This window comes from Erinaceus europaeus, chromosome 4 (assembly GCF_950295315.1).
Source record: "Erinaceus europaeus chromosome 4, mEriEur2.1, whole genome shotgun sequence".
Lineage (NCBI taxonomy): Eukaryota > Metazoa > Chordata > Mammalia > Eulipotyphla > Erinaceidae > Erinaceus > Erinaceus europaeus.
The window spans coordinates 53,605,466-53,633,342 of NC_080165.1; the positions used below are offsets into that span (position 1 = coordinate 53,605,466).

General features: G+C 45.8%; 2 protein-coding genes across 5 annotated transcripts; one reads left to right on the plus strand and one right to left on the minus strand.

The window, feature by feature from the left end:
- Nucleotides 1-238: 238 nt before the first annotated feature.
- On the minus strand, nucleotides 239-16,132 carry GNL1 (G protein nucleolar 1 (putative)). 2 transcript variants are annotated; one of them, XM_007532288.3, is made up of 12 exons: nucleotides 15,749-16,132; nucleotides 15,169-15,334; nucleotides 14,721-14,857; nucleotides 14,413-14,564; nucleotides 14,228-14,299; nucleotides 13,173-13,380; nucleotides 12,909-13,004; nucleotides 12,203-12,397; nucleotides 1,809-1,987; nucleotides 1,563-1,725; nucleotides 1,194-1,334; nucleotides 239-632 (listed from the first exon to the last, which is right to left on the minus strand). In XM_007532288.3, exons 1-12 carry the CDS (start codon nucleotides 15,819-15,821, stop codon nucleotides 391-393), a joined length of 1,824 nt encoding a protein of 607 aa, XP_007532350.1. In that variant the 5' UTR covers nucleotides 15,822-16,132; the 3' UTR covers nucleotides 239-390. The 2 variants fall into 2 exon arrangements, with proteins under 2 accessions (XP_007532350.1, XP_060045359.1); XM_060189376.1 differs by having other exon boundaries at nucleotides 560-632; nucleotides 1,147-1,334.
- Nucleotides 16,133-16,324: 192 nt separating this feature from the next.
- Nucleotides 16,325-26,827, plus strand: PRR3 (proline rich 3). Of its 3 annotated transcripts, XM_060189377.1 has the most exons (6): nucleotides 16,325-17,058; nucleotides 17,789-17,851; nucleotides 21,560-21,850; nucleotides 22,132-23,904; nucleotides 24,136-24,179; nucleotides 26,724-26,827. In XM_060189377.1, the coding sequence occupies exons 1-4, from the start codon at nucleotides 16,956-16,958 to the stop codon at nucleotides 22,236-22,238; spliced, it is 564 nt and encodes a 187-aa protein (XP_060045360.1). In that variant the 5' UTR covers nucleotides 16,325-16,955; the 3' UTR covers nucleotides 22,239-23,904; nucleotides 24,136-24,179; nucleotides 26,724-26,827. The 3 variants fall into 3 exon arrangements, with proteins under 3 accessions (XP_060045360.1, XP_007532352.1, XP_060045361.1); XM_007532290.3 differs by having other exon boundaries at nucleotides 22,132-24,179; XM_060189378.1 differs by lacking the exon at nucleotides 26,724-26,827 and having other exon boundaries at nucleotides 22,132-22,538; nucleotides 23,684-25,519.
- Nucleotides 26,828-27,877: the final 1,050 nt, after the last annotated feature.

Sequence of the window (27,877 nt, forward strand, 5' to 3'; positions counted from 1 at the left end):
CAGGTCTGGCAGCAGAGGGCACACAAGGCTGCTGCACCAATGCAAAGCAAGCTTAGATTTGGACTAGGCTGAAAAAGCCTGGAGTGACCTTTCCTTCTCATGTTGATATGGGAATCCTAAAATGTAAGTGTAAAAGTAAGCAGGGAAAGTACGCTTTGTGGACTTAGAACCACTGAATTAACTCCCAAGAGAACTTTTTCTTGTCAAAGGTAGTACACAAGAAGAAAAGAAAAACCTCTCACAGCTGAAACAGCTGCTCTCACCTCAGTCCATTTGGGGAAGGGGCTACAAAGCAGACAATCTTTATTCACAAATGGGGCAGCAGAGGGGAGACACTCCCAGGACAGTCCAAAAGCAAAGTGGATGAAGACGATGGCATTGGGTAGGGACTCAGCACTCGTCCTCACCCAGCAGAGCATAAGGGTTTCGAGCAGCCAGGCTGGACCCTGGAACTGAGGTTGGGGTGTCTTCATCACCTTCCCCCTCTTCATCTGCATCCCGGTCCTCCTCAACTTCCTCCTCACAGGAGCTGCTCAGCTCTTCCTCTTCTTCCTCTTCCTCATCACCTGCTGGCCCCACTCTGCCTTGTGAAATCACCAGCTCCGAGGTTTCTGGATGGGACTCCCAGGTGCCTGGGGAACCAAAACAAGACCAAGAATGGAGGCCACAGAAAGGTGGCATTTATTAATTTTTTCAGTCAGCCACATCTTTTTAAAATAATTTTTATTTATTTACTTATTCCTTTTTGTTGCCCTTATTGTAATTATTGATGTCATCGTTGTTGGATAGGACAGAGAGAGGAAAGGAAGACAGAGAGGGGGAGAGAAAGACAAACACTTGCAGACCTGCTTCACTGCCTGTGAAGCGACTCCCTTGCAGGTGGGGAGCCGGGGGCTCAAACCGGGATCCTTATGCTGGTCCTTGTGCTTTGTGCCACGTGTGCTTAACCTGCTGCGCTACTGCCCGACTCCCAGTCAGCCACATCTTAACTCCAGTCTACCACCACCACCTTGCCAATGGACAACCACTGCCCTGGCTGGGCAGATGAGGCAAACTCATCAGAGATTCTAAGTGACAACACTGACCAACAGGTAGAAACCAGGTTTCTCCTTGCTCCAAGCAACCACAAAGCCCACATTCTCTTACCTGCACCACAGCAGGGGTTAAGGAAGCACACTGGTGCTCTGACCGACCTTTCTGTTTGCTGTATCCTGGGGGGTGAAAACACAGGCAGAGGCGACCATCCACTGCTAGCCTCAGGAGGCTATTGGCTGCTCTGTACACATCATTTCGGGCTGCTTTGGCTGTCTTATAACCACGTTTCTCTGCCCAGGCTGGAAGGGGAAATGAGAGAAACAATCACACCCAGTCATACCATCAACCCACTGCAATAACAGTCCTTTCAGTTTCTTCCAGAACTCTCCATGTTGGAGGTCTTGCTGGCCCTGTGACAGATATCTAGGGGTGACAAGCCAGCTGCTCTGTCCACATAAGAACCTCTAAGCAGAGACAAAGCAGGACAGAATAAGGGGCAATGGAAGAAGCCAAATCATAAAACCCACCTTCACAGATGTCCCAAGCACACCAGGGGTGTTCTGCTGAGGGGTCCTTGGCCTCTGGGTGACGCAGGTGGAGCAGGACCTGCAGTGGGATTCGGGAGGCCAAGTAGCCCACGGCGGTGTACGGCTCCTGGATTTGGGCAATGGGGTAGATCCCCGCCAGAACCTGAAAGAAACAAGAGTGCTCAGCATCTTCCTCCACCTACTACCAGAAGGTTCTCTCCCTCCCTGCTTCCTTTGCTTTCATACCTGCAACTGCCGGGGCAGAAGGGAAGGGAATATGAGGCCAGGGCAATCACAAAGCTTCACTGTGGGAGTGAGGAAGTAGGTCTGGAAGTATCGGGTGTGGCCTGGGGTTCTGGAGACGCTGACAACCTTCCTTCCCACCAGCCCATTGATCAGTGAGGACTTCCCCACATTGGGGAAACCTGAGAAAGGTAAGGAAAATGTACGTTAGCTTTTTTTTTTTTTTTTTAATAATTTTTCATTTTAAGAAAATATTTACTTTGGAGAGAGACAGAAAGAAATTGTGAGAGGAGAGGGAGATAGATAGGAAAAAGAGAAGCACCTACAGTATTGCCTCACCAGTTATGAAGCTTCCCCCACTGCAGGCAGGGGCTGGGGGCTTGGAGCCAGGCTCTTGTGTACTGTAACATGTGCACTCTACTAGGCCTGCCACCTCCCAGCCATCTTTTTTTTTAAATTTTTCCCTTTTGTTTCCCTTGTTTTTTATTATTATTATTATTATTTTTTGTTATTGATGTCATTGTTGGATAGGACAGAGAGAAATGGAGAAAGGAGGGAAAGACAGAGTGGGGGAGAGAAAGATAGACACCTGCAGACCTACTTCACCGCCTGTGAAGCGACTCCCCTGCAGGTGGGGAGCCAGGGGCTCCAACCAGGATCCTTAGCGCAGGTCCTTGCACTTCACACCACATGCGCTCTGGCCCCCATCTGTTAGCTTTTATTTTGCAGTGGGCAAGAAGTGATGTTGGAGCTATGGATCAAAGGGGAACTAAGATTCAGAAATAAAGGAAGCGGTATGGCCTTGAAAAATGACAAATCAGTCTCTAAACTGTAACCGGTTGACTGTACACATTAGAGCGAGGCACCAGGACCTAAGTCCAAGCCTCCAGTCCCCACCTGGGGGGGAAGCTTCACAAGTGGTGAAGTAGGGCTGCAGGTGTCGGTCTCTCTCCCTCTCCCACTTCCCTTTCAATTTCTGTCTCTACCCCAACTAAACAAATTAAAAAAAAAATATTATCTTTATTAATTGGAGAGAGACAGCCAGAAATCAAGAGGGTGATAGAAAGGGAGGGACAGAGAGACACCTACAGCACTACTTCAACTCACAAAGTTTTCCTCCTGCAGGTGGGGATCAGGGGCTCAAACATGAGTCCTTGCGCATTGTAACATGTGCGCTCAACCAGGTGCACCACCACTGGCCTCCATAAATAAAATATTTTTAAAAATCTTTATAATTGGAGGGAGGGTAGATAGCATAATGGTTACGCAAACAGACTCTCATGCCTGAGGCTACAGAGTTCCAGGTTCAGTCCCCATACCACCGTAAGCCAAGGCTGAACAGTGCTCTGATAAAAAAAACAAAACAAAAAAAAACCACAACTTTATAATTGTGTAGCTTTGTGTCTATAGTAGACATAGGGCACAATTCCAGTGAGACACATACCTAATTATCACAACTTCTCTAGAGACAATACTGGAAAACCCTGGGGGGTCATGACTACCATCTTTATTCTGGAAGACCAGTGTCTGCACAAGTCTCCTGGTCAGCATGTAGGCCGCTCAGCCTCAGAAACATCCTTCCAAAGACTGTTTTCCTCACCTCACTTTAGCTATCTATTCCCTTGGGCAAATGTGGGGCCTGTCACTGCACATCTCACAATTTTAATTATAAGTACTTCACTCTCTGCCCTGACAGTTCCTCTTTTCAGATCATTCTGGTCCCTCCACTCCATTCACAATTTGACCCTTACTATAGTACAGAAACATGATTTAAGATCCAACTTGGATCTTCTTACTTAAGAGCCCATAATTCCCCACAGCCAAGTCCCTCCCACAGACTTCGAACTTCCTAATCCTAGCTCTTCCCTCTACCTTACTCATCCAGCAAAACTGTCAACTGCCACTCTGCCTACTCAGCACTTGCTCTTGGGCAGCTGAAATGACAACTGGGAAAGATGTGGACTGTGCTGAATGAGCTCTTTCCACAACACACCAAAAGCGTCTCCTTTCAAAAGAGCACTGAGCTGCCTGGGAGGTGGCTTAGCAGTGCAGCACAGAGCTTGTATATATGAGATCCCAAGATCAAGTTCTGGTAGCAAATACACCAGGCTGGTGATCAGTGATGCTCTGGATCTCTCTCCCTCGTTAAAAAATGGTTTTTAAAAAAAGGGGGCAGGAATCAAAGAATCACTGAGTAGGGAATTGCCTTGTTGTTTTGCCATGTGTATAACCCAGGTTCAAGCCCTGGCACCCTATGGGAGTGCTACATACCTTCCTGCTCCCAGCCCTCTTCCACTCCTTTTCCTGGAAAGTCATTTTACAGATGGGGTGGTGTTTCATATGGCAGATGTAGGACTTGCATGTGTGAGAACCCAAGTCCATATCAGAGCAATGCTCTGGTCTCTCTCTGACATACTATATTAAATATATATATTAAATAAAATATATATGTGGATATATCCATTATCCCTAGATTCTCATGCACATGCTATGTTACCACTGAGTGTTCTCCCAGGGTCAATTCTTTTTTAAAGATTTATTTATGTGTTGATGAGAGGAGAGGAGAGGAGAGGAGAGGAGAGGAGAGGAGAGGAGAGGAGAGGAGAGGAGAGGAGAGGAGAGTTGAGGAGAGGAGAGGAGAGGAGAGGAGAGGAGAGAGGAGAGGGAGAATCAAGCTATCACTTTAGTACATACAATGCCAAGGGACTTGATGCCTGTAAGTTCAATAGTTTATTGCACCACTTCCTGAGCTGCATTCAGGCTCAAATCTTTTTTTTTTTTCATTCTTTTTTAGACAGAAAGAGGAGCAACTCCATCATGTACGGAGCCCTCCCCACCCCCCCTTGCCATCTGTGATGCCACAAATGGAACCCAGAGCCTCAGGCATGTAAGCTGGGTGCCCTACTGGGGAAGTTATCTTAGTCACTCTGTCATTTTTTATTTAATTTTAATTTTTTTGAGACAGATGCAAATAGACAGAAAGAAACACCAGAGCACTGCTCAGCTCTGGCTTATGGTGATGCAAGGGATTGAACCTGGGACTTTGGAGCTTCAGACATGAGAACTATTTGCATAACCATTATGCTATCTCCCCTTCATTCCTCTGTCATTTTTTATGATGTTCTAGATTTGTCTTCTTCCTTTTTTTTTTTTTTTAACCAGAGCATTGCTCAGCTCTGGCTTATGGCGGTGTGGGGGATTGAACCTGGGACTTGAGAGCCTCAGGCATGAAAGTCTCTTTGCATAACCATTATGCTATACCCCCACCTCCCTTCTTGCTTTTATTTGATGTTGGGATCAAACCCAAAGCCTTACACAAGAAAATGTGCTCTCTGGCTCACCTTTCTGTCCCTTTTTGATCATGACCCTCTCTCCCTTTGCACATGTGAGCATTATCCTGAATTGTAAGGGATTCCACTACTGCTGTTTTTTTTTTTTTTTTTTTTTTTTTTTTTTACGATCTGTGTATCTCTAAGTGGTACTGCTCAATTTCACAGCTTTTGAACTTACACAAATGGAACTACAGATGCTGTTATTCTGGCTCCTTTCCCATACCATATTAAATGAGGGAGGTTTCACCATGTTGTGGCTCATTTCTGGTCAGTCTACCACAATCTGGCTTTTTCTTCTCCACTCAAGGGAAACAACTGATCTTCATGTTGCCAAGCCTGCTTAGCAACTCTCTGCTCTTATTTATTTATTTTTGGAGAGAGACAGAGAAATTGAGAGGGAAGGGGTGATAGAGAGGGAGAGAGACAGAGAGACACCTGCAGCCCTGCGTCACCACTTGTGAAGCTTTCCCCCTGCAGGTGGGAACCAGGGGCTTGAACTTGGGTCCTTGTGCACTGTAATTTAAGTGTTCTATCAGTTGTGCCAACGCCTGGCCCCTAAGTCTCTGCTCTTATCTCACTTCTCCTATCAATAACACTTGACCTTTTGAGCCCTCCTTTCACTGCCAAAGATTTTTTTTTTAATCTGATTTCTAGAACACTCTCTTGGTTTCCTCTTCTTTGCCCAGTCTCTAAATACAATTTGAATTTCTCTTCCCCACCTACCTCCTCTTATACATCTCACCCAGTCCCATAGCTTTAAATAACATTTATAGAGTTGGAGAGACAGCACAATGGTTATGCAAAAGACTCTTATGCCTGAGAGTCTCACTTTCAGTCCCTGGCCCCACTATCAGCTGGAGCTTAGCAGATCCCTGTTTGTTTTTTTTTTAAAGGCAGCCTAGGGGTTGTCAAGCGGTATAGCACAGCGGGTTAAGTGCACGCAAGTGGCACGAAGTGCAAGGACCGACTTAAGGATCCTGGTTCAAGTTCCCGGCACCCCACCTGCAGGGAAGTCGCTTCACGGGCAGTGAAGTAGGTCTGCAGGTGTCTTTCTCTCTTCCTCTATGTCTTCATTTCTCTCTGTCCTATCCAACAACGATGACATCAATAACAACAACAACAATAGTAACTACAACAATAAAAACAAGGGCAACAAAAGGGGGGTATGAAAAGCAAATAATAAAATAAAAAGTTCCAGTTTAAAGGCAGCCTAGGAGGCAGCACAGCAGATAAAGCATTGGACTCTCGAGTATGAGGTCCCAAGTTTGTTCCCTGGCATCATACATGCCAAATTGATGCTCTGGTTCTTTTTGTCATAAATAAGTAAATACATTTTTTTTTATTTGCCTCCAGGGTTATCTCTGGATATGCCTGCACCATGAATCCATTGCTTCTGGAGGCTATTATTTCCCCTTTTGTTGTTCTTGTTGTTTATTGTTGCTGTTATTGTAGTTGGGTAGAACAGAGAAATGGAGAGAGGAGGGGAAGACAAAGAGGGGGAGAGAAAGACACCTGCAGACCTGCTTCACCTCCTGTGAAGCGACTCCCCCTGCAGGTGGGGAGCCGGGGGCTCAAACCAGGATCCTTAGGCAGGTCCCTGTGCTTCACGCCTTGTGTGCTTAACCCGCTGCACCACTGCCCAGCACCCGTAAATACTTTTTAAAAAGTTTATGGTGGGGAGTCGGGCTGTAGCGCAGCGGGTTAAGCGCAGGTGGCACAAAGCACAAGGACCGCATAAGCATAAGGATCCCGGTTCGAACCCCGGCTCCCCACCTGCAGGGGAGTCGCTTCGCAGGCGGTGAAGCAGGTCTGCAGGTGTCTATCTTTCTCTCCTCCTCTCTGTCTTCCCCTCCTCTCTCCATTTCTCTCTGTCCTATCCAACAACGACAACAATAACTACAATAAAACAAGGGCAACAAAAGGGAATAAATAAATAAAAGCTATCAAGAACAATGAACCCACCTTCTCTGACCCATCTTGGACAGAGCTAGAAGGAATTATGTTAAGTGAGCTAAGTCAGAAAGATAAAGATGAGTATGGGATGATCCCACTCATCAACAGAAGTTGAGAAAGAAGATCTGAAAGGGAAACTAAAAGCAGGACCTGACTAAATTGAAAGTAGGGCACCAAAGTAAAAACCCTGTGGTGAGGGGTAGATATGCAGCTTCCTGGGCCGATGGGGTGTGGGGGTAGGTGGGTGGGGTGGGACAGTCTTTTGGTGGTGGGAATGGTGTTTATGTACACTCCTAGTGAAGTGTAGTCATATAAATCACTAATTAATATGAGGGGGAAAATTAATTGTATGTCTTGAAGTTTTTAAAATACAGACTGAGTCTTTTAATATATAGGCTGTGTATTTGATATGCGGACTCTCTCAAAAGCCTAGACCAAGTAGATCAGAAGCAACCAATGGCACAGCTATATACAAGATACTGGGTACTATACAGCAAACCCTAACAAAAGGACTTTTCAAAGTTAACCCAATTACCAAATAATGTTATAACATTAACTATCCATTGTTTTTTTGAACCCTAAGACAGCAGAACCTCACATCTCCACTATAGAGCCTATATTTCCCCCATGCCTCTCCCAATCCATATCAAATAATATTGCATCTGCCGGTCGCAACCTAATCAACGCAACGATTGCCACCTCAACATGCTTCAGCTCAGACTGTGTCCAGAGACTTCACATGTAGAATGACAACCCTTCAGCTTCATTTTTCAGGTGAGACCTTTCCTTTCATTGTATTCTCTAATTCCATCCCAGGTGATTCACTTTCTAACAAAGTCCCAAAACCTAGATATAGACCAGGTTCTGTGAGAGAGAGCATATGTTCACACGTATCCATAAACTAGTGCAAAATATATAACTGAAAGCAGAAGTACACTAGAGTTTGCAGTGAGTATCCCCCTAACACTTCCTCTCCACTATTCCAACCTTTGGGTCCACGATTACTCAACAATTTGTTTGGCTTCGTATGTTAACTCTCTTTTCAGCCACCAGGTGCCAGATGCCATCAGGATACCGGCCAGGCTTCCCTGGACTGAAGACCCCACCAATGAGTCCTGGAGCTCCGCTTCCCCAGAGACCAGTCAACGTCCATGTTCAGCGGGGAAGCAATTACAGAAGCCAGACCTTCCACCTTCTGCAACCCACAACGACCCTGGGTCCATGCTCCCAGAGGGATAGAGAATGGGAAAGCTATCAGGGGAGGGGATGGGATATGGAGATTGGGTGGTGGGAATTGTGTGGAGTTGTACCCCTCCTACCCTACGGTTTTGATAATTTATCCTTTCTTAAATAAAAAAGAAATTAAAAAAAAAAAGTTTATGGTGGGGGGAGTGGAGAAGAAAACTATCTGCCAATAGCTCCCCAAATTTAAATTCCTCTCAAATACAAATCTATAATCCTTTCCCCCAAGTCCCAAGGTCATATATAGCCCTGTCTCTGCTTGGGATACTTAAAAAAGATTCTCAAATTCAATTTCTGATACCATAATGCATCCCCTCCAAGCCTGCTCTCCTCCAATCTTCCTGTCTCAGTATTCCCAGCTGATACTATAAAAACCTGTCTTTTTTTTTTTTAATGCTTTCAGGGTTTCACTAGGGCTCAGTGCCTGCACAACGAATCCACTGCTCCCAGTGAACATTTTTTTCTTCTCCCACCCCACCTCCCACACACACTTTTTTTTTTGCCTCCAGGTATATTGCTGGGGCTCAGTGCAAATACACTGCTCCTGTAGGCTTCCCCCCCTTTTGTTGCCCTTGTTGTTTTATCGTTGTTGTGGTTATTATTATTGATTTCGTTGTTGTTGGATAGGACAGAGAGAAATGGAGACAGAAGAAGACAGAGAGACACCTGCAGACCTGCTTCACTGCTTGTGAAGCAACCCCTGCAGATAGAGAGCCGGGGACTTGAACCAGGATTCTTAAGCAAGTCTTTGCACTTCGCAAACCACATGCGCTTAACCCGCTGTGCTACTGCTTGACCCCCCACTTCTTTTATTTGACAGTTCAGAGAGAAACTGAGAAGGGAAAGAGAAGGGAAGGGGAAGAGAGTGGGGGAGGAGAACAGAGACACCTGAAGCATTTGATTGACTGTTCATGAAGCTCCTCCCCTGCAGATGGGAAGGTGCGCCACCACCCAGCCCCTTCCAGTTACTCTTTACTCCTTTTCATAACCCTTTAATATAATCACTGAAATTCTGTTTGATCTCCAGCGCCAAATGTGCTAGAGTGATGCTTTGGCTTCTCTCTCTTCTCTTACTGGAAACGTTCTCACATGTAGTAAAATAAAGCTTTAATAAAGGGGGGGGCAGGCAGTGGTGGCGCACCTGGTTAAGTGCACACACTACAGTGCACAAGGAACTGGGTTTGAGCCCCTGGTTCCCACCTACCAGGGGAAAGCTTCACAAGTGGAGAAGCAGGTCTGTAGTGGTCTGTCTGTCTCTCTCCCTATCTCCACCTCCCCTCTCCATTTCTCTATCAAATAAAAAACAATAAAAAAAAAAAAGGGATGAGGCACCTGTGACAAGACAGCTCATTTGGATAGTGCACTGCTTTGCCATGTGCATGGTCCAGTGAGCCGCCTACTGCAATGAAGAAAGTTTTGATGTTATCTTCTGTCTTTTTTTTTTTTTTGCCTCGAGGGTTATCACTGGGGCTTGGTGCCTGCACTATGAATCCACTGTTCCTGAAGGCCTTTTTTCCCCCTCACTTTGTTGCCCTTGTTGTTGTCGTTATTGTTATTGTTGGATAGGACAGAGAGAAATCAAGAGACGAAGGGAAGACAGAGAGGAGAGAGAGACAGACACCTGCAGACCTGCTTCACCACTTGTGAAGTGACTTCCCTGCAGGTGGGGAGCCAGTGGCACAAACTAGGATCCTTATATGGGTCCTTGCACTTTGCAACATATGCGTTTAACCTGCTGTGCTACCACCCAGGTCCTTGCTCACTGTAATGTGAGCACTTAACCAGATGCACTACCACCTGGCCCCACCCTCTTTCTCTTCCTTTCTTTTTTAAAACAATTCTATTCATTTATTAATGAGAAAGATAGGAAGAGAGAAAGTAGCAGCTACCACTCTGTTACATGTGCTGCCAGAGATTCAACTCAGGACTTCATGCTTGAGAGTCCAATGCTTTATCTACTGTGCCACCTCCCAGACCACACCTCTCACCTTTCTTATCCAAAATGGGTCTTAATTGTATATTCCTTTTTCTCTCACCAAAAACAGAGATAAATCTTTTAATTAGGCAAAGAGTATCTTTGATAATAAAATTAATGGGTGTAATATAGGTGGGGGACTAACATGGGCTGGGGAGGTAACATAGTGGTTATATAAAGACCCTCATGCCTCAGGCTCCAAAATCCCAGGTTCAATTCTCTGCAGCACCATAAGTCAAAGCTAAGCAGTGCCATGGGTGGGGATCGGGCGGCAGAGCAGCAGGTTAAGCGCACATGGCACAAAGCTCAAGGACCAGAGTAACGATCCCAGTTCGAGCCCCTTGCTCCTTACTTGCAGGGAAGTCACTTCACAAGCAGTAAAACAGGTCTGCAGGTGTCTATCTTTCTCTCCCCATTCCCCTGTCTTCCCCTCCCCGCCCCTGTCTTCCCCTCCTCTCTCGACTTCTCTGTCCTATCCAACAACAACATCAATAGCAACAATATGGGAAAAAATGGCCTCCAGGAGCAGTGGATTCATAGTGTAGGCACCCAACCCCAACAATAACCTTGGAGGCAAAAAAAAAAAAAAAAAGTGTCCTGGTGACTTGTATATCTTTCTCTTTCATCAAAATAAAAAATGTTAAAAAAAAAAAAGCTAAACTAATGCTATCTAAGTTCTTACTATAATTTACTTTTTAATTGTTATTGCTTGCTAGGGTTATCACTGGGGCTCAGTTCCTGTACCATCCCTTTTTACTTGGTGACCATACTGCTTATTTCCACCTAGATACATGGTGAGAGACAGAGAGAGGAGAGACCCTACAATACTACTCCACTACTAGTGAAGTTGTCCCCTGGCAGTCACCCTCATGTGGTTGCCAAGTGCTTAAACCTGGATCCTTATATATGGTAACGTGTGCTCTCTACTGGGTGAGCCACCTGCTGACCTCACCATCCTCATTTTTAAAATCAAAGTAACTTGGGCAGGGGAGACAGCATAATGGTTATGCAAACAGACTCTCATGCCTGAGGCTTCTAAATCCCAGGTTCAATCCCCTGCACCACCACAAGCCAGAGCTGAGCAGTGCTCTGGTGTTTCTGTGTGTGTGTCTCTCTCTCTGCTTCTCTCTCAAAAATAAAATCAATTAATTAAAAAAAAAGAAGATATTAAAAAAAAAAAATCAAAGTAACTTAAATTTAGAGAAGGTAAAAAAAAACTGCTCAAAATTGGGAGGTTAGGTGATAGTGCAGCAGGTTAAGCACATATAGCGCAAAGCGCAAGGGTTGGTATAAAGATCCCGGTTCGAGCCCCCTGCTCCCCACCTGAAGTAGGCTGTTTCACAAGGGTGAAGCAGGTCTGCAGATGTCTACCGTTCTCTCCCCCTCTCGGTTTTCCCCTCCCCTCTCCATTTCTCTCTGTCCTATCAAACAACAACAGCTATGACAACAATAATAATAACAAGGGCAACAAAATGGGAAAAATGGCCTCCAGGAGCAGTGGATTTGTAGTGCAGGCGCTGAGCCCCAGCAATAACCCTGAGGCAAAAATAAATAAATAAAATTTTAAAAATTGCTTGTGTGGTCTGGGAGGTAGCACAGTGATAAAGCTTTGGACTCTTAAAGTATGAGGTCCCGAGTTTGATCCCTGGCAACACATGTGCCAGAGTGATGTCTGGTTCTTTCTCTCTCCTGCTATCTTTCTCAAAAATAAATAAAATCTTAAAAAATTTTTTTTTTTTTTTTGCTCAAAGTCAACTATAGCTGAGAAGAGGTGGGATTTCATTCAGAAGCGCCATGATCACTTTACTATATAGCACTTTGCCTTCCAAGACCCTATACCCAGAGGGGTCCCGGCCACTTTCTTCTTCTGCAAGACATGACTGCTGCTCCCTTACCCACACAGCCAATGGTCACCACTCCATCCTTGTAGCGTTCCTGGTTTGGGCTGGTCGGCTCCATCGCTGAGTCAGTCTGCTGCTCTACCAGGACTGCCGGCCCATCATCCTCTTCTTCCTCCTCCCCAGAGCCATTACCCCACGTAGCCCCAGCCACATCCCGGGCAATCTTCTCTCGCCAGCTGCTCAAGTCCACTGTTGAGGAAAGAAGATGAAGAGGTTCTCTGCAGAGCTTGCAGATGATGACAAGGCTTATGGAACTGCTAATGTACCCGGCGCCTTCTGGAGTTGGAAGTGCCAAACTGCACAGCTGATTCCCAAGCCTTCACTAGATAAACTAGACTAGACTCATACTTTACTTTTTTTTTTCCTTTTTACCAGTCCTGGCTTTTGATGGTGCAAGGGACTGAACCTGGGACTTGGAGCCCCAGGCATAAGTCTCTTTGCATAACCATTATGCTATTACCAATGTCTACTCACACATTTCTCAGTATGAATTCCTAGAAAGTACTGGGAAGACTGAAGGCAACAGGGCTTCTATCTGCAGCCTCTCTTAACCCACCATGTCAGTCTGCTCCTGCTTCAATCCTTCCCCTGGCCTCTCACCTGTGTCCATAATGGAGTTGACTTTGGAAAAAGGAGACAGATGTAACAGAGCTCAGGAATTCCCCGTGCCCTTCTATAGCTTTATCTAAGGAGCACATACCTTTCCCTGCAGTGATGGCTTCACAAGCTCTCAGCAACTGCTCTGGCCCCAGGGCCCGAGTCCATCCTCTCCCCCGCCTCCGACTTTTCTTCAAGACTGAGATGAAGGCACAAAATGATTAGCACACACTTTGGGACTTAATGCATGCCATCTTTCTCAGTAATCTTTGGCCAAAAATGAGCCACCCCTTTGTCAACAAGACTTTTAGTTATCTTTGTCTCCTACTGCCCTGATCACCATCTGCCCTCCACATTGCCCACTCACCGCCACTAGGGTCCTGTGGGGCTCGGGGGTCCCTCGGGAAAGAGGTAAAAAGGACGATGTGGAGTTGGGGGTAGTGTTGATGAAAATAATGCTTCCAGGCAACCACAAGAGCTGGCGGAGCCAGATCCACCTTGTTCAGGACCAGCACCAGGGCCAACCCAAGTTCTCCAGTCACATACTCATAAAATGCTGGTGGGAAATTCACAACCTGGGGTGAAGTTTGTAAGAAAACAGAACAATGAGAAGGCAACCAACAGTACTCTGCCTCCAGTCCCCCCCCCCACCCCAAATCACCAAGTACATACTTCTCAGAGACAATACCCTAGTTGTAGCAGATCCTGAGGCAAAAGCATAAATCAATCAAACTAAACTGGAAACAAGGTAGGGGTAAGTAACACCTGTGCATTTCTCTCTGGGTTTTTTTTTTTTTTTTACAAGTTTCAATTAGGAACAGAAATAGTCTAAAAAACAAGACAAGGAAAAAGTGACACCTAGCACACTGGGGTAAAAGGCTGGGATGGACATCGGGTAGAAATCAACATTCCCTTTTTGTATGTAGACGTGCATATATATATATGGGCGTGAAAATGTCTGCTTATGTGTTGAGCACGTGTTACTATACATCAGTGCACACATATATATATTCGGGAGTCTGCACAGAAATGTTTGTGTATGTATTATTAGAGATCAGCTATACAAGTGTCCTCACAGATCTCCCTTTCTCCCACTGGAGGACAACAGTGAAGTAGCAGAGCAGGTTCATACAAGGACCACCCAGGAGCAAAATCTCAAACCTTAATCTCCACCCTAGCAATCTGCGTAAGGCTGATCCCTGTGGTAACTGATGTAGTCAGGGAGGGGGAAGCCCCGAGCTGTCTAGCTAGAATACCCTAGAGCTCCACATTGGGATTTTGTATTGGATGAAACTGGTGGACCGGGAACAAGATGTTAAGTTTTTCTTCAAAGCAAGTAAAGGAGGGGATAGTCAGCTGGCCAAAGGCAGAATGGGAACTCCTATGAACAAAGGACTGAAGTCTTCATTCTCCAGTACTCACTGGATGTCGAATATCAGTGATCAGCAAGATGATGTCAGACATCTCCAATACCCGCCATAACTGCCTCCATGTCTGCAAAGACAAAATCAGTGGAAGAAAGCCTGAGTCCAGAGTCCTCTTGCCTGGCCTCAGTATGAACACAGGTCACTATGCCGCAGCCCTGATTCCACCCACACCATGCTTACTTCCAAATTGTGCTCAAAGTAGCTGAGTTTCTCAGAAGTGTGAGCCCCATGAATCTTCCCAAGATAGTCCTGGAAGCTCCGTTCCTCCTGGTTCATTAATTGCTCCTTGGTCATCTCATAGTTCCAAGGAGGGCGTCGGGGAAAGTCCAGGACTAGAAAAAACAAAAAAGTCCAAGTAAATCTCAGGGCAGTTTTAGGACTCAAGGGTGCATCCCAGACCCCTCCTTCCTCACAGTCAGTTCTTAACTCTTCCAAATTCTCCCCACTGGCTACTGTCCCAAGCATGCAGGGACTGAGCTCCCACTCACCTGAGTCTGGCTGATAGACCTCTTGGATGTCCAGCTCCAGCAATTCAGCACTGACTGGCTGTAGAACTTGTTCCCGAGCAGCTCTCTTTCTCCTCTCCACATCCTCTCGGCTGTCTCGCTCAAAATGCAGTCGGTATCTAGGGGTACAGGGACCACAGTACCCATCGTAACCTGTAACTACAAACTCCCTCTTGGGCAGCCAACTTCACAAAGCTTTCTCCTTCAAGCTCTTCACCACGTCTTCTCTGAGCCGGCCTTCCACAAATCCCTCTTTCATGCAATATTCACCCTTCATAGCCCCCTCCAGCCCTTCCTCAAGGGGGGGGGGGGGTAGTGGCCTGCAGAGGACTGCATTCCAGCTTCTATCACCAGCAACTAACTTTGCCCCAGTGCTCCGACTTCCGGGTGGGCGGGAAAGTCGGACTCGGCTCCCCCAGACCACTCTCACCGATTGGGGTCATAGACACGAGGGCCCAGGCCCTGGGCTGGTTGCTGGTTGAGCCTGCGGATGTGATGGGTCACAGACTCCCCGTCCGAGGTGTCCGTCTGCTCCTCCCGCCGCTCCCGGCTCCCGCTGCGGCTGTTGGAACTGGATCGCAGTCCATCTTGAAACCCTGCGTGCAGGAGCCAGTGACGCCAGCGCCAATGCACCCAAAGGCCCCCCTCCCGGGTCGGCTGGTTCCCCGTCACCTCACCACCAATGCTTTTGAGGCCCTGTCCTACTAACCACCCTGTCCAGGACCCTCGCGGATGTGTGTGGGGGTGGGGGAGCTCCCTCCAGCTCCAGGGATCTGTGGGGACGGCGCCCCGTTCGTGCTGGAGGCATTCCCCTCCCCCACTCTCCATCCTGCCCCACGTCCTCTGCACCTAGGGGGCTGCAGCGAGGGAATCCCCTCCGCGGCCGCCCACGCGCACTCGCGCGCCGCCTGCACCCCCTCCCACGCCCCCCAGAGGCGCAGCCGGCACACCCCTCCTTCCAGATGTGCGGGAGTCTGAGCCCCGCCCCCTCCTCCGGCTCCCGCACTGACCTCGCTTCCGCTCGCGCTTGTCCTGCAACTGCTTCTTCTTCTGCTTCACGCTGAAGGGCTTCTTCCTCGGCATGGCCTGGACCAGCTCACCTGGCCCACCCTCCGCCGAGCTCCGCTGCCTCAACTGACTCCGGCCCCCCGCCCCCGGGGCAGCCCCGCCGCAAGGGCCCGGGACCCTACAGGGGGCGGAGCCACAGGGTGACGTCAGCGGGCGGGCCTAGTCGCTTCTCCTCCGCAGCCCCGGTGGAAGGCGGCCGGCGGGAAATGCAGTCGCTTCCCTCTGGGAGCGAGACGAGAGATGATGCGGAGTGGGCTGCTGGCACGTGAGAGCCAGTAGCTTGGCGAGGTCGCCGCGGCGGCTGGAGAGGCGGCGCGCGTGGGAGGACTAGGCAAACTTCGTCACGGGCGCTACCAACTCGCCGCCGGCGGAGGGGGGGCGCGTGTCATCACCACCTTGCGCGCGGGAGAGAAGCTACCACTCACCTGGAGGGGGAGGCCTGAGGAGGGCGGGCCTACCGCCTAGGGGGAGAGAGGGGCGTGGACTCCTAGAAGCGACTTTACCGAGGCTCTCACTAGACCTTAGTGGAAAGTCGTGACTGTGCGTCCAGTGGGTGAACCCAAGTTGATGAGCTCCACTGGGGACAGACTCAGAGATCGGAGGGGAGGGTGGCGGGATAAAGTGTCCTGGGCACTGCCCTGCTGGGACCCAGAGGCCTGGAAGGAACGTATATAAGGAGCAGGTTGACAGATCATCAGTGCAAGCGCGGACGAGGAGCGAAAGACTTTTGGAATGAGATCGAAAGTTGTGCCTGCAGCTGTTACTATAGTAACCGGGAACCGGATGTGGCGCTTTCGGGATGCGACAGTCTTCTCTTTGGCCTTCTGGCCCGGGAGCAGGTGAACACCGCGAGGAACTGGTTGTGCGTATGGGGGTGGGGGGGGTGTAGGTCCGGTGAGAGAAAAAAGTGGAATTTATTTTAAGCCTTTATAGAGGCGCAGCAAAGGGAAAGTTTGCAGCTGCTAAAACGCCTTGCAGAGGAGACTTATGTCAAAATGCCGCACAAAGGGTCCCCTCAACCTGCCGGAAATGAAATGGCGGGAGCTTCAATCTTAACTGTCTGTCGCCCCCCGGAAGCGGAAACAGAATACCAGCGTGCCCCTTCCTCACTGCCCTCCAAATCCCGCTGCAGCCATTGCCGCAACCACGATGCCGAAACGAAAGAAGCAGAATCAGCAGCAGCCGCCGCAGCAGCAGCTCGGATTGACCGAGCGGGAAGAGACTGGAGACGAGGAGGATGGGGGTCCCATTGGTAAGGAGCTCCGGAGGGCTGTGCACCTGTCTTGTCAGCAGGTCTGGACAAGGGGTTAGGAGCTGAAGAGGTGCAGAGGAGGGGGCGCTAACGGAAGGAGGAAGGGCGCACGCGCTGGTGCAGGTGGGGGCGTGGGGAGTGTCCTAGGTGCAACCCCGAACCAGGAGAAGGCTTCTGCTGGGACCCTTAGCTCCAATCCGGTCCCCAAACCTTTCTAGATAAGCTAGAAGAGAGAGGATAAAGAGCCCGTGTGCGCAGCCGCAGAATGGCAGAGGAGAGGGGCCCTAGAGCGGTGTCAGATTCGCTGACTGGGATGACAATTTGTGATCAGATTTTCACAAGCAAGATGAATGGGCTTCCATCTCTTAACCGTTCTGCCATGTGGGGCTAAAGCTATGTCGTTGGCCAGCAGTTAAAGAGAGGATTACTTCTGTAATCACTTGTGGTGGTTTGGATTGCAACGGTGTACACGGAAGAGACGAGAAAGTTGTCATTATCTAAAAGCAATTTGAAAAGACTTCTTGATGGAGTAGTCTCCACGTTTATCAAACCATAAGAACTCTGCAGAAGAAAGGACATCGAGATGGGGGGTGGGGGAAGAGCCTCCAACAATTGCTGACATATATAATTGACCTTATTGGTGGATTAAGAAAGTAAGAAATAGAACAGAAAGTACCACCATCAATCCTTTAGACTATTCTGATTATCTTATTTTCATGTCTCTTCTTAGGACCACCCAGCCTTTTGGGCCCTCCCCCCATGACCAATGGGAAGCCTGGTGATCCCAAGTCAGGTGAGAAGGGAGGAATCTTGATCCTTGGATTGGGTCCTGAAAAAGGGGAGAGGGGAGGCAGTAAAATCCAGGAAAGACTTAAAATTAAAAGGAATTTTGTACCTAAATGAATCGGGAGATGTGTAGTAACATTGGGGAAAGATTAAAAAATTCAGTGTTATAAAGATGTTAATTCTTTTTTTTTTTTTTTTTTAACCAGAGCACTGCTCAGCTCTGGCTTATGGGGTGGGGGTGTGTGTGGTGGAATTGAATTTAGGACTCAGGCAGGAAAGTCTCTTTTGCATAATCGTTATGCAATCTACCCCCACCCAAAATGTAAATTCCTACCAAATTGATCTAGAGTCAATATATTCCTAGATAGAATCCCTATAATGGTGTGTAAATAAACATCCTATACCACTATGTGAAAATGTAAGGATCATAGTGAGACATTACAATCAGTCTTAAAATGCAAAGATTTACTGTGAACATAAAGACTTTATTGTAAAGCTATTGTAATTTTGACTGTGGTTTATTCACTAGTACCACTATAAGCCAGAACTGAGCAGTGCTCTGGCCTCTCACTAAGTAAAATTTAAGAAAAAGTAATAAAGATTCTATATAGTCTAGCAATCTCACTTGTGGGCATATATATCGAAAAGAATGTGAAGCAGTATCTCTTTCAAAATATTTATTTGGTGGGGAAGATAGCATAATGGTTATGCAAAGCGACTCTCATGCTACAGACTCTAAGGTCCCAGGTTTAGTCCCCTGTACCACCATAAACCAGAGCTGAGCAGAGCTCTCGTTAATTTTATATATATATACTAATGAAAGAGACCAGAACACTGCTCAACTCTGGTTTATGGTGGTACTGGGAATTTGAACCTGGGGCCTCCAAGCTTCAGACATGAAAATCTTTTTTTACTTATTAATTAGTGGAAAAGAAAGAACCAGAGCATCATTCTGGCATATACAGTGCCAAGGATCAAATAAAGACCTCATGCTTAACAATCCAATGTTTTATCCATTTCACTATCTCCTAAGCTACTGAGGAGTATTTTGAAGAGATATTTGTACATCCATGTTTATAGCAGCATTATAAACAATAATCAAAGGTGGAAGCAATCCAAATGGATAAAGATAAAGAAAATGGGGGCCCGGCAGTAGCGCAGCAGGTTAATCGCACATGGTGCAAAGCGCAAGGACCAGTGTAGGGATCCGGATTCGAGCCCCTGGTTCCCCACCTTCAGGGGGGTCATTTCACAAGTGGTGAAGCAGGTCTGCAGGTGTCTATCTTTCTCTGCCCCTCTCTGTCTTCCCCTCCTCTCTCCATTTCTCTCTTTCTTATCCAACAACTATAACAACAACAATAGACAACAAGAGCAACAAAAGAAGACAAATGGCCTCCAGGAGCAGTGAATTCGTAGTGCAGGCACCAAGCCCCAGCAATAACCCTGGAGGCACACAAAAAAAAAAAGATAAAGAAAACTTGATATATCCTTAGAATCCAGTTACTATTCAGCCCTCAAAAGGTGGGATGTCCCCTCATTTTACAACATGAATGATATATTTTTTAATATTTATTCCATTTTGTTGCCCTTATTTTATTGTTGTAGTTATTGTTGTTGTTATTGATGTTGTCATTGTTGAATAGAATGGAGAGAAGAGGGGGAGAGAAAGACAGACACCTTAGACCTGCTTCATTGCCTGTGAAGCAATGCCCCTACAGGTGGGGAGCTGGGGGCTCGAACCGGGATCCTTCCTCAGGTCCTTGCACTTTGCGCCATGTGTGCTTAACCCTCTGTGCTACCGCCAGACTCCCCATGAATGAGATTTAAGGCCATGCTTTCATGCCTGAGGCTCCAAGGTGCCAGACTTAATTTCTAGTACTGCCATAAGCCAGAGCTGAGCAGTGCTCTAGTAAACAAATATGCACACATATATGTAGCAAAAAACATGCATTAAAACTATTCATAGCATCACTTTTCACTATAACTCCAAAGCAGAAACTGCAGATGTCCATGGTCAGTAGAATGATTGTTCTTTGTGCATGTAATCATATATTATACTACAATGAAAATTAATAAGCATGAGACCTGAGAGGTAGCACAGTGGCTAAAATGCTAGACATAAAAGCATGAGAGACTGAGTTTGATTCCTGGCATTGCAGAATGGTACTCTGGTTCTCTCCTCTCTCCATCTCTCTCTCTCTCTCTCTCTCTCTCTCTCTCTCTCTCTATATATATATATATATATATATATATTTCTTTTTTTTTGCCTCAAGGGGTTTTTTTTTGTTTGTTTGTTTGTTTTTTGCCTCACTGGGGCTCAATGCCTATACTAGGAATCCACTGCTCCTGGTGACCTTTTTTTTTTTTTTTTATTTTTCCATTTTATTGGATAGGACAGAGAGAAATTTAGAGGGAAAGGAAAAACAGAGAAAGAGAAAAAGGGGCCAAGTGGTGGTACACTTGGTTAAGTGCACAAGGATCTGGGTTCGAGCCCCTGGTCCCCACCTATAGGGGGGAAAGCTCTTCACAAGTGGTGAAGCAGTGCTGCAGGGCTCTCTCTCTCTTTTTTAAAATTATTTTTTAATATTTATTTATTATATATTCCCTTTTATTGTCCTTGTTTTATTGTTGTAGCTATTGTTAATGTCGTTGTTGTTGGATAGGACAGAGAGAAATGGAGAGAGGAGGGGAAGACAGAGAGGGGGAGAGAAAGATAGGCACCTGCAAACCTGCTTCACACCTGTGAAGGGACTCCCCTGCAGGTGGGGAGCTGGGGGCTTGAACTGGGATCCTTAACCTGGTCCTTGCACTTTGCGCCACCTGTGCTTAGCCTGCTGCACTACCGCCCAACTCCCTATCTCTCTTTTTTTTTAATCTTTATTTATTAGATAGACACAGCCAGAAATTGAGGCGGTAGGGGATATAGAGAGATAGAGAGACACCTACAGCACTGCTTCACCACTTGCAAAGCTTTTCCCCTACAGGTGGGGACCAGGGGCTTGAACTCGGGTCCTTGACTATAACATATGCGTTCAACCAAGTGCACCACCACCCGTTCCCCGGCAGGTGCCTCTCTATCTCTCTCCTTCTCAAATTCTCTCTGTCTCTGTCCAATAATAAATAAATAAATAAATTTTAAAAAGAGAGAGATAGACACCTGAGGATTTGCTTCACTGCTTATGAAGTGACACACACCCCCCACAGGTGGGGAACTGGGACCTGGAACGGGGATCTTTCTGTGGGTCCTTGCACTTCGTACTATGTGCACTTAACCCTATGGCCACTTCCTGGCCCCTCTCTTATCATTAATTAAAATAAAATTTAAAAAAACCTTTTCTCTGGGCAACCTGGATGAATCTCACATACATGGTGTTGAACCAGACTAAAGGATGCAGATTGTATGATTTGATTCCTTTTATATGAAGTTCAAAAACAGGCATGAAAACTAACCTATGGTGGTAGAGCCAGGATAGTAGAGCATGAGTGAGTAAGGAGGTGGGGCACTTCTGAAGTGCTAATAAGACTATCCTTCATTTGAGTGGTGGAAATGTAGGTTTACCTCATGATAATTAAGTTGTGCACTGGAAAGTAGAGTATTTTGTTATGTACATTGTTCTTTACTGAAAAGTGTAAAAAAAAAAAAAAAAAGAATTCAGGTCTTTACCACGATTAAGCTATCCATTGATTACCTTTCCATGTCTTTCACTTTTTACAGTTTTTCACAGAGGTCCTCCAGAATCAAGGGGACCAATGATTCCACCGCTGCTGAGTCTCCCACCTCCTCCTCGGGGTAGAGGCTCATTTCGGGGAGGCCTAGGTCCCAGGGCTGGCCCATATGGTCGTGGTTGGTGGGGAGTCAATGCTGAACCTCCTTTTCCTGGACCAGGCCATGGGGGTCCCTCCAGGGGAGGCTTTCACAAAGAGCAGAGAAATCCTCGAAGGCTCAAAAGCTGGTCTGTTATCAAGAATACTTGCCCACCCAAGGATGGACCCCAGCTTGTGGAAGGTGAGGTCTTTTTTTTTCATGCCTGTGCACATTTAATACCCATAATCCTATATGACCTAATTCCCAGAGTATCCTTGACTTCTTCTTTGGGCTGTTCATTGTCCTTTAGAAGTAGGAGTCACCCTGAATGTTTCCTCCCTTAGAAAATAACAACTCTTCTGAAATATCTGGAAGTGGTAGAAAGTTAGACAGACATTGACTGCCTTCTCTGTCTCTGCTTTCTGTTAACATCTGTATTTTTTATTCAAATTTTAAACTTCCCACTTTTTACTTGTTCACAGACAAATCTGGCCGCCCTGTCTGCCGACACTTTGCCACAAAGGGCCATTGTCGATATGAAGACCTCTGTGCCTTCTACCACCCGGGCGTCAATGGACCTCCTCTGTGAGACTGTGCCTTCCCATCCATGCTGGAAGGAAGCCTCTGGGCCCTGGTGGCCATATATTTCCCTGTAGTCCTATGATGGCTACTGTGAGGCTATTTCACCCACCACCCTCAGTCAGTGATGCCCACCCCCGTCCACTACCACCTCCCTCGTTTGGGATTCAGAGTTGTGTTTTATCACTGGTGCACAGTGTGTGCTCTTCTGATCCAGCCTCCAGAGACTCACCATCAGGATCCCCATCTTTGCTCCCTCCAACTGCCTTCTGGATCCCTCACCAAAAGACTGCTGAACAGGAAACCTCTGGTGCTGTTTCTTGTGCATCTGTCCACCCAGTCCCCAGTATTACCCTTGATCCCTGGAAGCCTAAGAGCAGTTTCCTACCATTCCCTTCTTCTAGCTGCTTGTTTTAAGTCCTTTTTGTGTGACACTCTCTGACCCCAATGTTGTCAGCTGCTCCGTGAAACTCGCCAGGTTGTCTCACCTGGGGTCCAGTTTGGATGACTGCTACAGAGTTACTCCCTAAAAGGCCACTCTACCCTGCTTTTGGATTTTGTAGTTTCTGTGTCAGTAGCATGATCCCCACCGCTATGGTCTGTGATCATTGTGCTTTGTGAAACTGTGCATCCCCTCGTAGCCTTTCTTGGTGTCTGTGGCATTTTTATGACTTCCCAACACGAGTAGTTTTTCTGCCAAATTGAGTGGCTTTGGTGCCCTCAAGCTTTCCCCCAACATGGAAGAATTGTGAAACTTTGCACAGGACCACCTACCTGATCCTCCCCATCCTTCTCCCAGTGTTGGGTTTGACACTGGCCCAGTAGATACCCTTTAAAGTCTCTGAGGGACCACTGTAACCCTTTTTAGTCAGACTATGTCATTGTGAAGCCACCAGCCCTTTCATTTGGATTCTGTGAATTTCCACCTGACCTATCTTTGGTGGAACCTAGACTGTACTGTCACCTTCTTCCAACCTTCTTTCCCTGCATCCCTGGCACTGGTTGTTTTCTATGAAAACAACCGTGAACAGGCTCCATTTTAAACTGACCCTGAGGAGATGGGTCAAGAATTGTGTGTGCAAGAAGAAGGGATGAGAGCTGTTGGAAAACTAAGAATGAACTTTTTTTCTTTTTGACATTTTTTTTTATATTAGTAATAAATACAGTGGAAACAAGCATTATCTTTAATCCCTGTGTTCCACTTGTCTCTGGAGGTACAGATGAGGCTATTCTTAATGAAGTCAGTTTGCTCTTGATTTAGTTTACACACTAATTATAGAAAAAAGACTAGACTTCAGTTCTGTCAACTTGAAGGAACCAATGGGATCTCACTAATAAATAGACACAGCTAGGCCAGGCTGCATTTTGTGAGGGTAAAATTTTGTAGGAGAAAAGAAACTTGAGGTATACAGGTTTGCCTATAGTGGATTTTAAACATTTTACCTTTGTTTGTAGGTTTGATGTTTATGGAGTGTTAATGACAAAGCAGTCTTTCAACAAATGTTTATAGAGTGCCTAAGGGCCAGGCAGTACACTAGGCACTCATGATAATCAAGAGCCAAAACCAACAAACTTGAAATCTGCAGGGGAAAGATAAGATTGGTCATCAGACAATCGCAAATACTTACAAAGTTATCTTGTCAAACCTGCCATGAAGAAACAAGACATGATGGAAGGTGAGTGTATAATAAAGGGAGTTTGGGAAGGTGACAACTGAGCCAAAGCTCTGAGGGACAGGCAGGAGGAGAGGTGGGAGAGCATAGCCTGGGTAAAGGTACTTGCTAGGAGAATGGAAGAGTGGGAGGTGAGGCAGAGGCACTGAACTAGAAGTGAATTGGAGCTTGTCCACTTATCCAGTGTTTCAGGCAGTTACCATGTATTCACTTTGTTTTTTTTTTTTCTAAAAGATCAACTTTTGGGAAGCACAAGCTAGAAGGTTACTTCAGTCCAGGTAAGTCATGATGATGGCATAGACTCTGGTAGTGGAGTGAGAGCAAGTAAATATTTGGAAATAGATTGTAAATTGTAAGTCTTCTAGGTTTCTTAGAGTAGACCTGACTTGCATAGATAAATGTCTTTTTTTTTTTTTTTTTTTAAGATATTGGAAGAAAACAAGCAGAATGTCACAAGTTTACTTTAGGATGGTTAAGTCTGAGCCACCCTTTATAAAACATCCAGTGAGGGTGTAAATTGGAAACTCGGGGCCAGGTGGTAGTGTACCTGGTTAAGCATATACATTATAGGTACAAGGACCCGGGTTCAAACCCCTGCTCCCCACCTGCAGAGGAAAAGGTTCGAGTAGTGAAGCAGGGCTGCAGGTGTCTCTGTCTCTTTCCTTCTCTGTCTCCCCAACCCCTCTCAATTTCTTTCTTTTTCTTTTTATTTTTTTAAAGCTTTTATTTATTTATTTTGTTGCCCTTGTTTTTTGTTGTTGTTGTAGTTATTGATGTCGTTGTTGGACAGAGAGAAAATGAAGAGAGGAGGGGAAGACAGAGAGGGGGAGAGAAAGATAGACACCTGAAGACCCGTTTCAGTGCCTGTGAAGCGACTCCCCTGCAGGTGGGGAGCCGGGGGCTCGAACTGGGATCCTTCTGCTGGTCCTTGCGCTTAATCCGCTGTGCTACCGCCCGACTCCCCCTTCTCAATTTCTTTCTGTCTCTGTCCAATAATAAATAGAAGAAAAAAAAGATTTAATAAATGGGAAACTCGTTTTTTGTCTTATGTATGGAAAACCCAATTCCTTTTTTAAATTTTATTTGATAAGATAGAGAGAAACTGAGAGGGAAAAGGAGATAAAGGAGAGAGAAGAGCTAGAGAGACAACATAATATGTTATTCAGAAAGACGTTCATGCCTGAGGCACCAGAGGTCCCTAGCTCCACCGTATGCTAAAGCTAAGCAGCGCTCTGATGTTTAAAAAAGAGAGAGGAGAGAAACCTGTCGTACAACTTCACTGCTCACGAAACTTACCCCTGCAGGTGGGGACTGGTGGCTTGAATCCAGGTCCTCGCACACTATAATAATGTATGTACTCAATCAGGTGTGCCACAGCCCAGCCCCTTAAAACCCAGTCCTTGACTGCTGTAAATGTCTTCCCTGTGAGTCTTCTGACTTCTCACACAGCATACTTACTTAGTGTCACCAAATATGTGGAGGTTTTCCTTACACCTAGCAATTCTCTGTATCACCAATTCGATGTCTTCTGATTTAGCTGCATTTTGAAACTATCTTCCAAGATAGCATCAGATCTCCTAAGAATCCAGCACACGCACACTCACGTGTGCGCACACACACACCCTGCTGAAAACTCAGATAATCACTTATATTAGCCAAACCAGATATAGATTGAAGATTCCAATAATCTCTGCTTGGGTTCACTTAACTTCCTACAGCAGTCCTTAGGACTTGGCAAAACATATTTACTAGTTTTTGGTTTTGTTTAATAACTTCTACTGTTAAAAAAAATAAATTAAATAACTTTTACTGTTAATGGTATACAAGATTATGAGATTTCAGAGGTATAGATTTCAGAGGTATAGATCCACAAATGTGTGTGTAATTCACCACACCTACCACAAAATCCCACTCCCTTTTGATAATCACCATAGTTCTCACAAGTCTAAGAGACAATGTGTTTTGTTTTGTTTACCAGAACACTGTTTAGTTCTGGCTTATGGTGGTGTGAGGGATTGAACCTGGGACCTATGCTATCTACCCTCCGCCCGAGACAACGTTAACTATTTATTTTGCAAATTTATTTGCTTCAATTGTCTATACTCCGCATATGAATGAAACCTTCCAGTAGTTGTTTTCACCACTTTACCTATTTCACGTCTCAAATCACCATCATCATCATCTTTTTTCATGTCAGAGTAATATTTCATGTGATTCCATATTTTTGTTATTGTGAATAGTACAGTTAGGAACATAGGGGTGCATGTATTTTTTTGAGTTAGTAAAACGTTATCTGTTCCATTTATTATTATTATTATTATTATTATTATTATTATTATTATCATTTTACCAAAGTACTTTTCAGGTCTGGCTTATGGTAGTGTAGGCAGTTGAACTTGGGACTTCTGAGTCTTAAGCATGAATGTGTTTTGCATAAGCATTATGCCATCTCCCTAACCCAGTTAACCAGATTTTGTGTTTGTTTTTTTTTTTAAGAACATGGTAAATGATGCCCCTGTGTGTGTACATTCACTCACCTAGAAGTTCTCTAAATCCCCTAAAACTTGGATTTATAGAGACATCTTGGGCTAGGGAGACAACATAATGGTTATGCAAAAGTTTTTTGTGCCTGAGGCTCTGAGGTCCCAGGTTCAATCCCCAGTACCACCATAAGCTAGAGCTGAGCAGTGCTCTGGTCTCTCTCCCTCTCTATATCTTTCTCTATATATCTTTCTCATTAAGATAAAGCAAATAAAATTTCTAAAAGAAAAAAAAAATGACATCTTCACTTATACATAATCAAATATTAATTCCATTTACAGCCCCTTCCTCCTCTGAAGGCGTGAAACTGAGTATGAAACTGAAAATTCCGAGCTTCTAGTCTTGGCTTCAAATGAGTAAATTAAAAACAAAAATCCAATAGCTACTTTTGACTTTACTAATTTGTCATCTCCAGGACTTCACTAATCAGGGCCAACATTTTCAAATAAAGACAGCTACAGAAAGGGGGAGAAAACTACAGCACTGTTAATTCAGTGTGTTAAGGACCAGCTTCAAACTTGGGTCACACACATGGCAAAAGCAGCACACTACCCCTGCAGGTGGGAACCAGGAGCATAAATGCAGGTCCTTGCAATTGAAATATATGTGTTCTATCAGTTGGGTCATCACACACACACACACACACACACACACACACACACATCTTAATCTCATCTAGAGAGAGGGAGGAATGAAACAAATCTATAATTAATTTTTTTAAAGCCATGATTATGGCTAGTAGGTGGCACATTGGAAAAGCACTGGACTCTCAAGTATGAGGTACTGAGTTCGATCCCTGGCTGTGTACCAGAGTGATGCTCTGGTTCTCTCTCTATAAATAAAAAAAAAAAAAAATGCTCACCTGGCTAGTGTGCCTTCTTTGCCATGAAGACTACCCAGATTTCAGTCTAGCCCCCACTGCACTACAGGGAACTTCTGTACTGTGGTGAATTTTCTTCTCTATGAGAAGCTTAGTGGGGGAGCAGTGAACTCCCAACAAGAATAGCAAAAACAGAAATGTAACTTTTCTTATTATTACTGTTACTATATTTGTGGATAGAGACAGCCAGAAATTGAGAGGAAAGGGGAGATGGACAGGATAAGAGACAGAGACACCTGCAGCATTACTTCACCACTTGCAAAGCTTTACCCCCTGCAGGTGGGGACCAGGGACTTGAACCCAGGTCCTTGGACATTGTAATATGTGCACTCAGTCAGGTGTACCACCACCTGGTCCCACACTTTTTCTTTAAGATAGTGGTAGAGGGTGGGGGAGATAGCTTAATGGTTATACAGAGAGACTTGTCTGAGGTCTCAAGTTCAATTTCTAATACCACTGTATAAAGGTAGATAGCATAATGGTTATGCAGAGACTGTCCCAGGTTCAATCCCCCACACCATGATAAGCCAGAGCTGAGCAGTGCTCTGATAAAAA

Excerpts from the sequence above, each read along its gene's own strand:
- PRR3 (XM_007532290.3), top strand. The coding sequence starts at position 16,956 with ATGCCGAAACGAAAGAAGCAGAATCAGCAGCAGCCGCCGCAGCAGCAG. Across the intron at positions 17,059-17,788 it reads GGAGGATGGGGGTCCCATTG|GACCACCCAGCCTTTTGGGC; the intron begins GTAAGGAGCTCC and ends GTCTCTTCTTAG. Across the intron at positions 17,852-21,559 it reads GCCTGGTGATCCCAAGTCAG|TTTTTCACAGAGGTCCTCCA; the intron begins GTGAGAAGGGAG and ends CACTTTTTACAG.
- GNL1 (XM_007532288.3), bottom strand. The coding sequence starts at position 15,821 with ATGCCGAGGAAGAAGCCCTTCAGCGTGAAGCAGAAGAAGAAGCAGTTG. Across the intron at positions 1,988-12,202 it reads GGTGACCATTGGCTGTGTGG|GTTTCCCCAATGTGGGGAAG; the intron begins GTAAGGGAGCAG and ends TACCTTTCTCAG. Across the intron at positions 633-1,193 it reads AGGATACAGCAAACAGAAAG|GCACCTGGGAGTCCCATCCA; the intron begins GTCGGTCAGAGC and ends TTGGTTCCCCAG.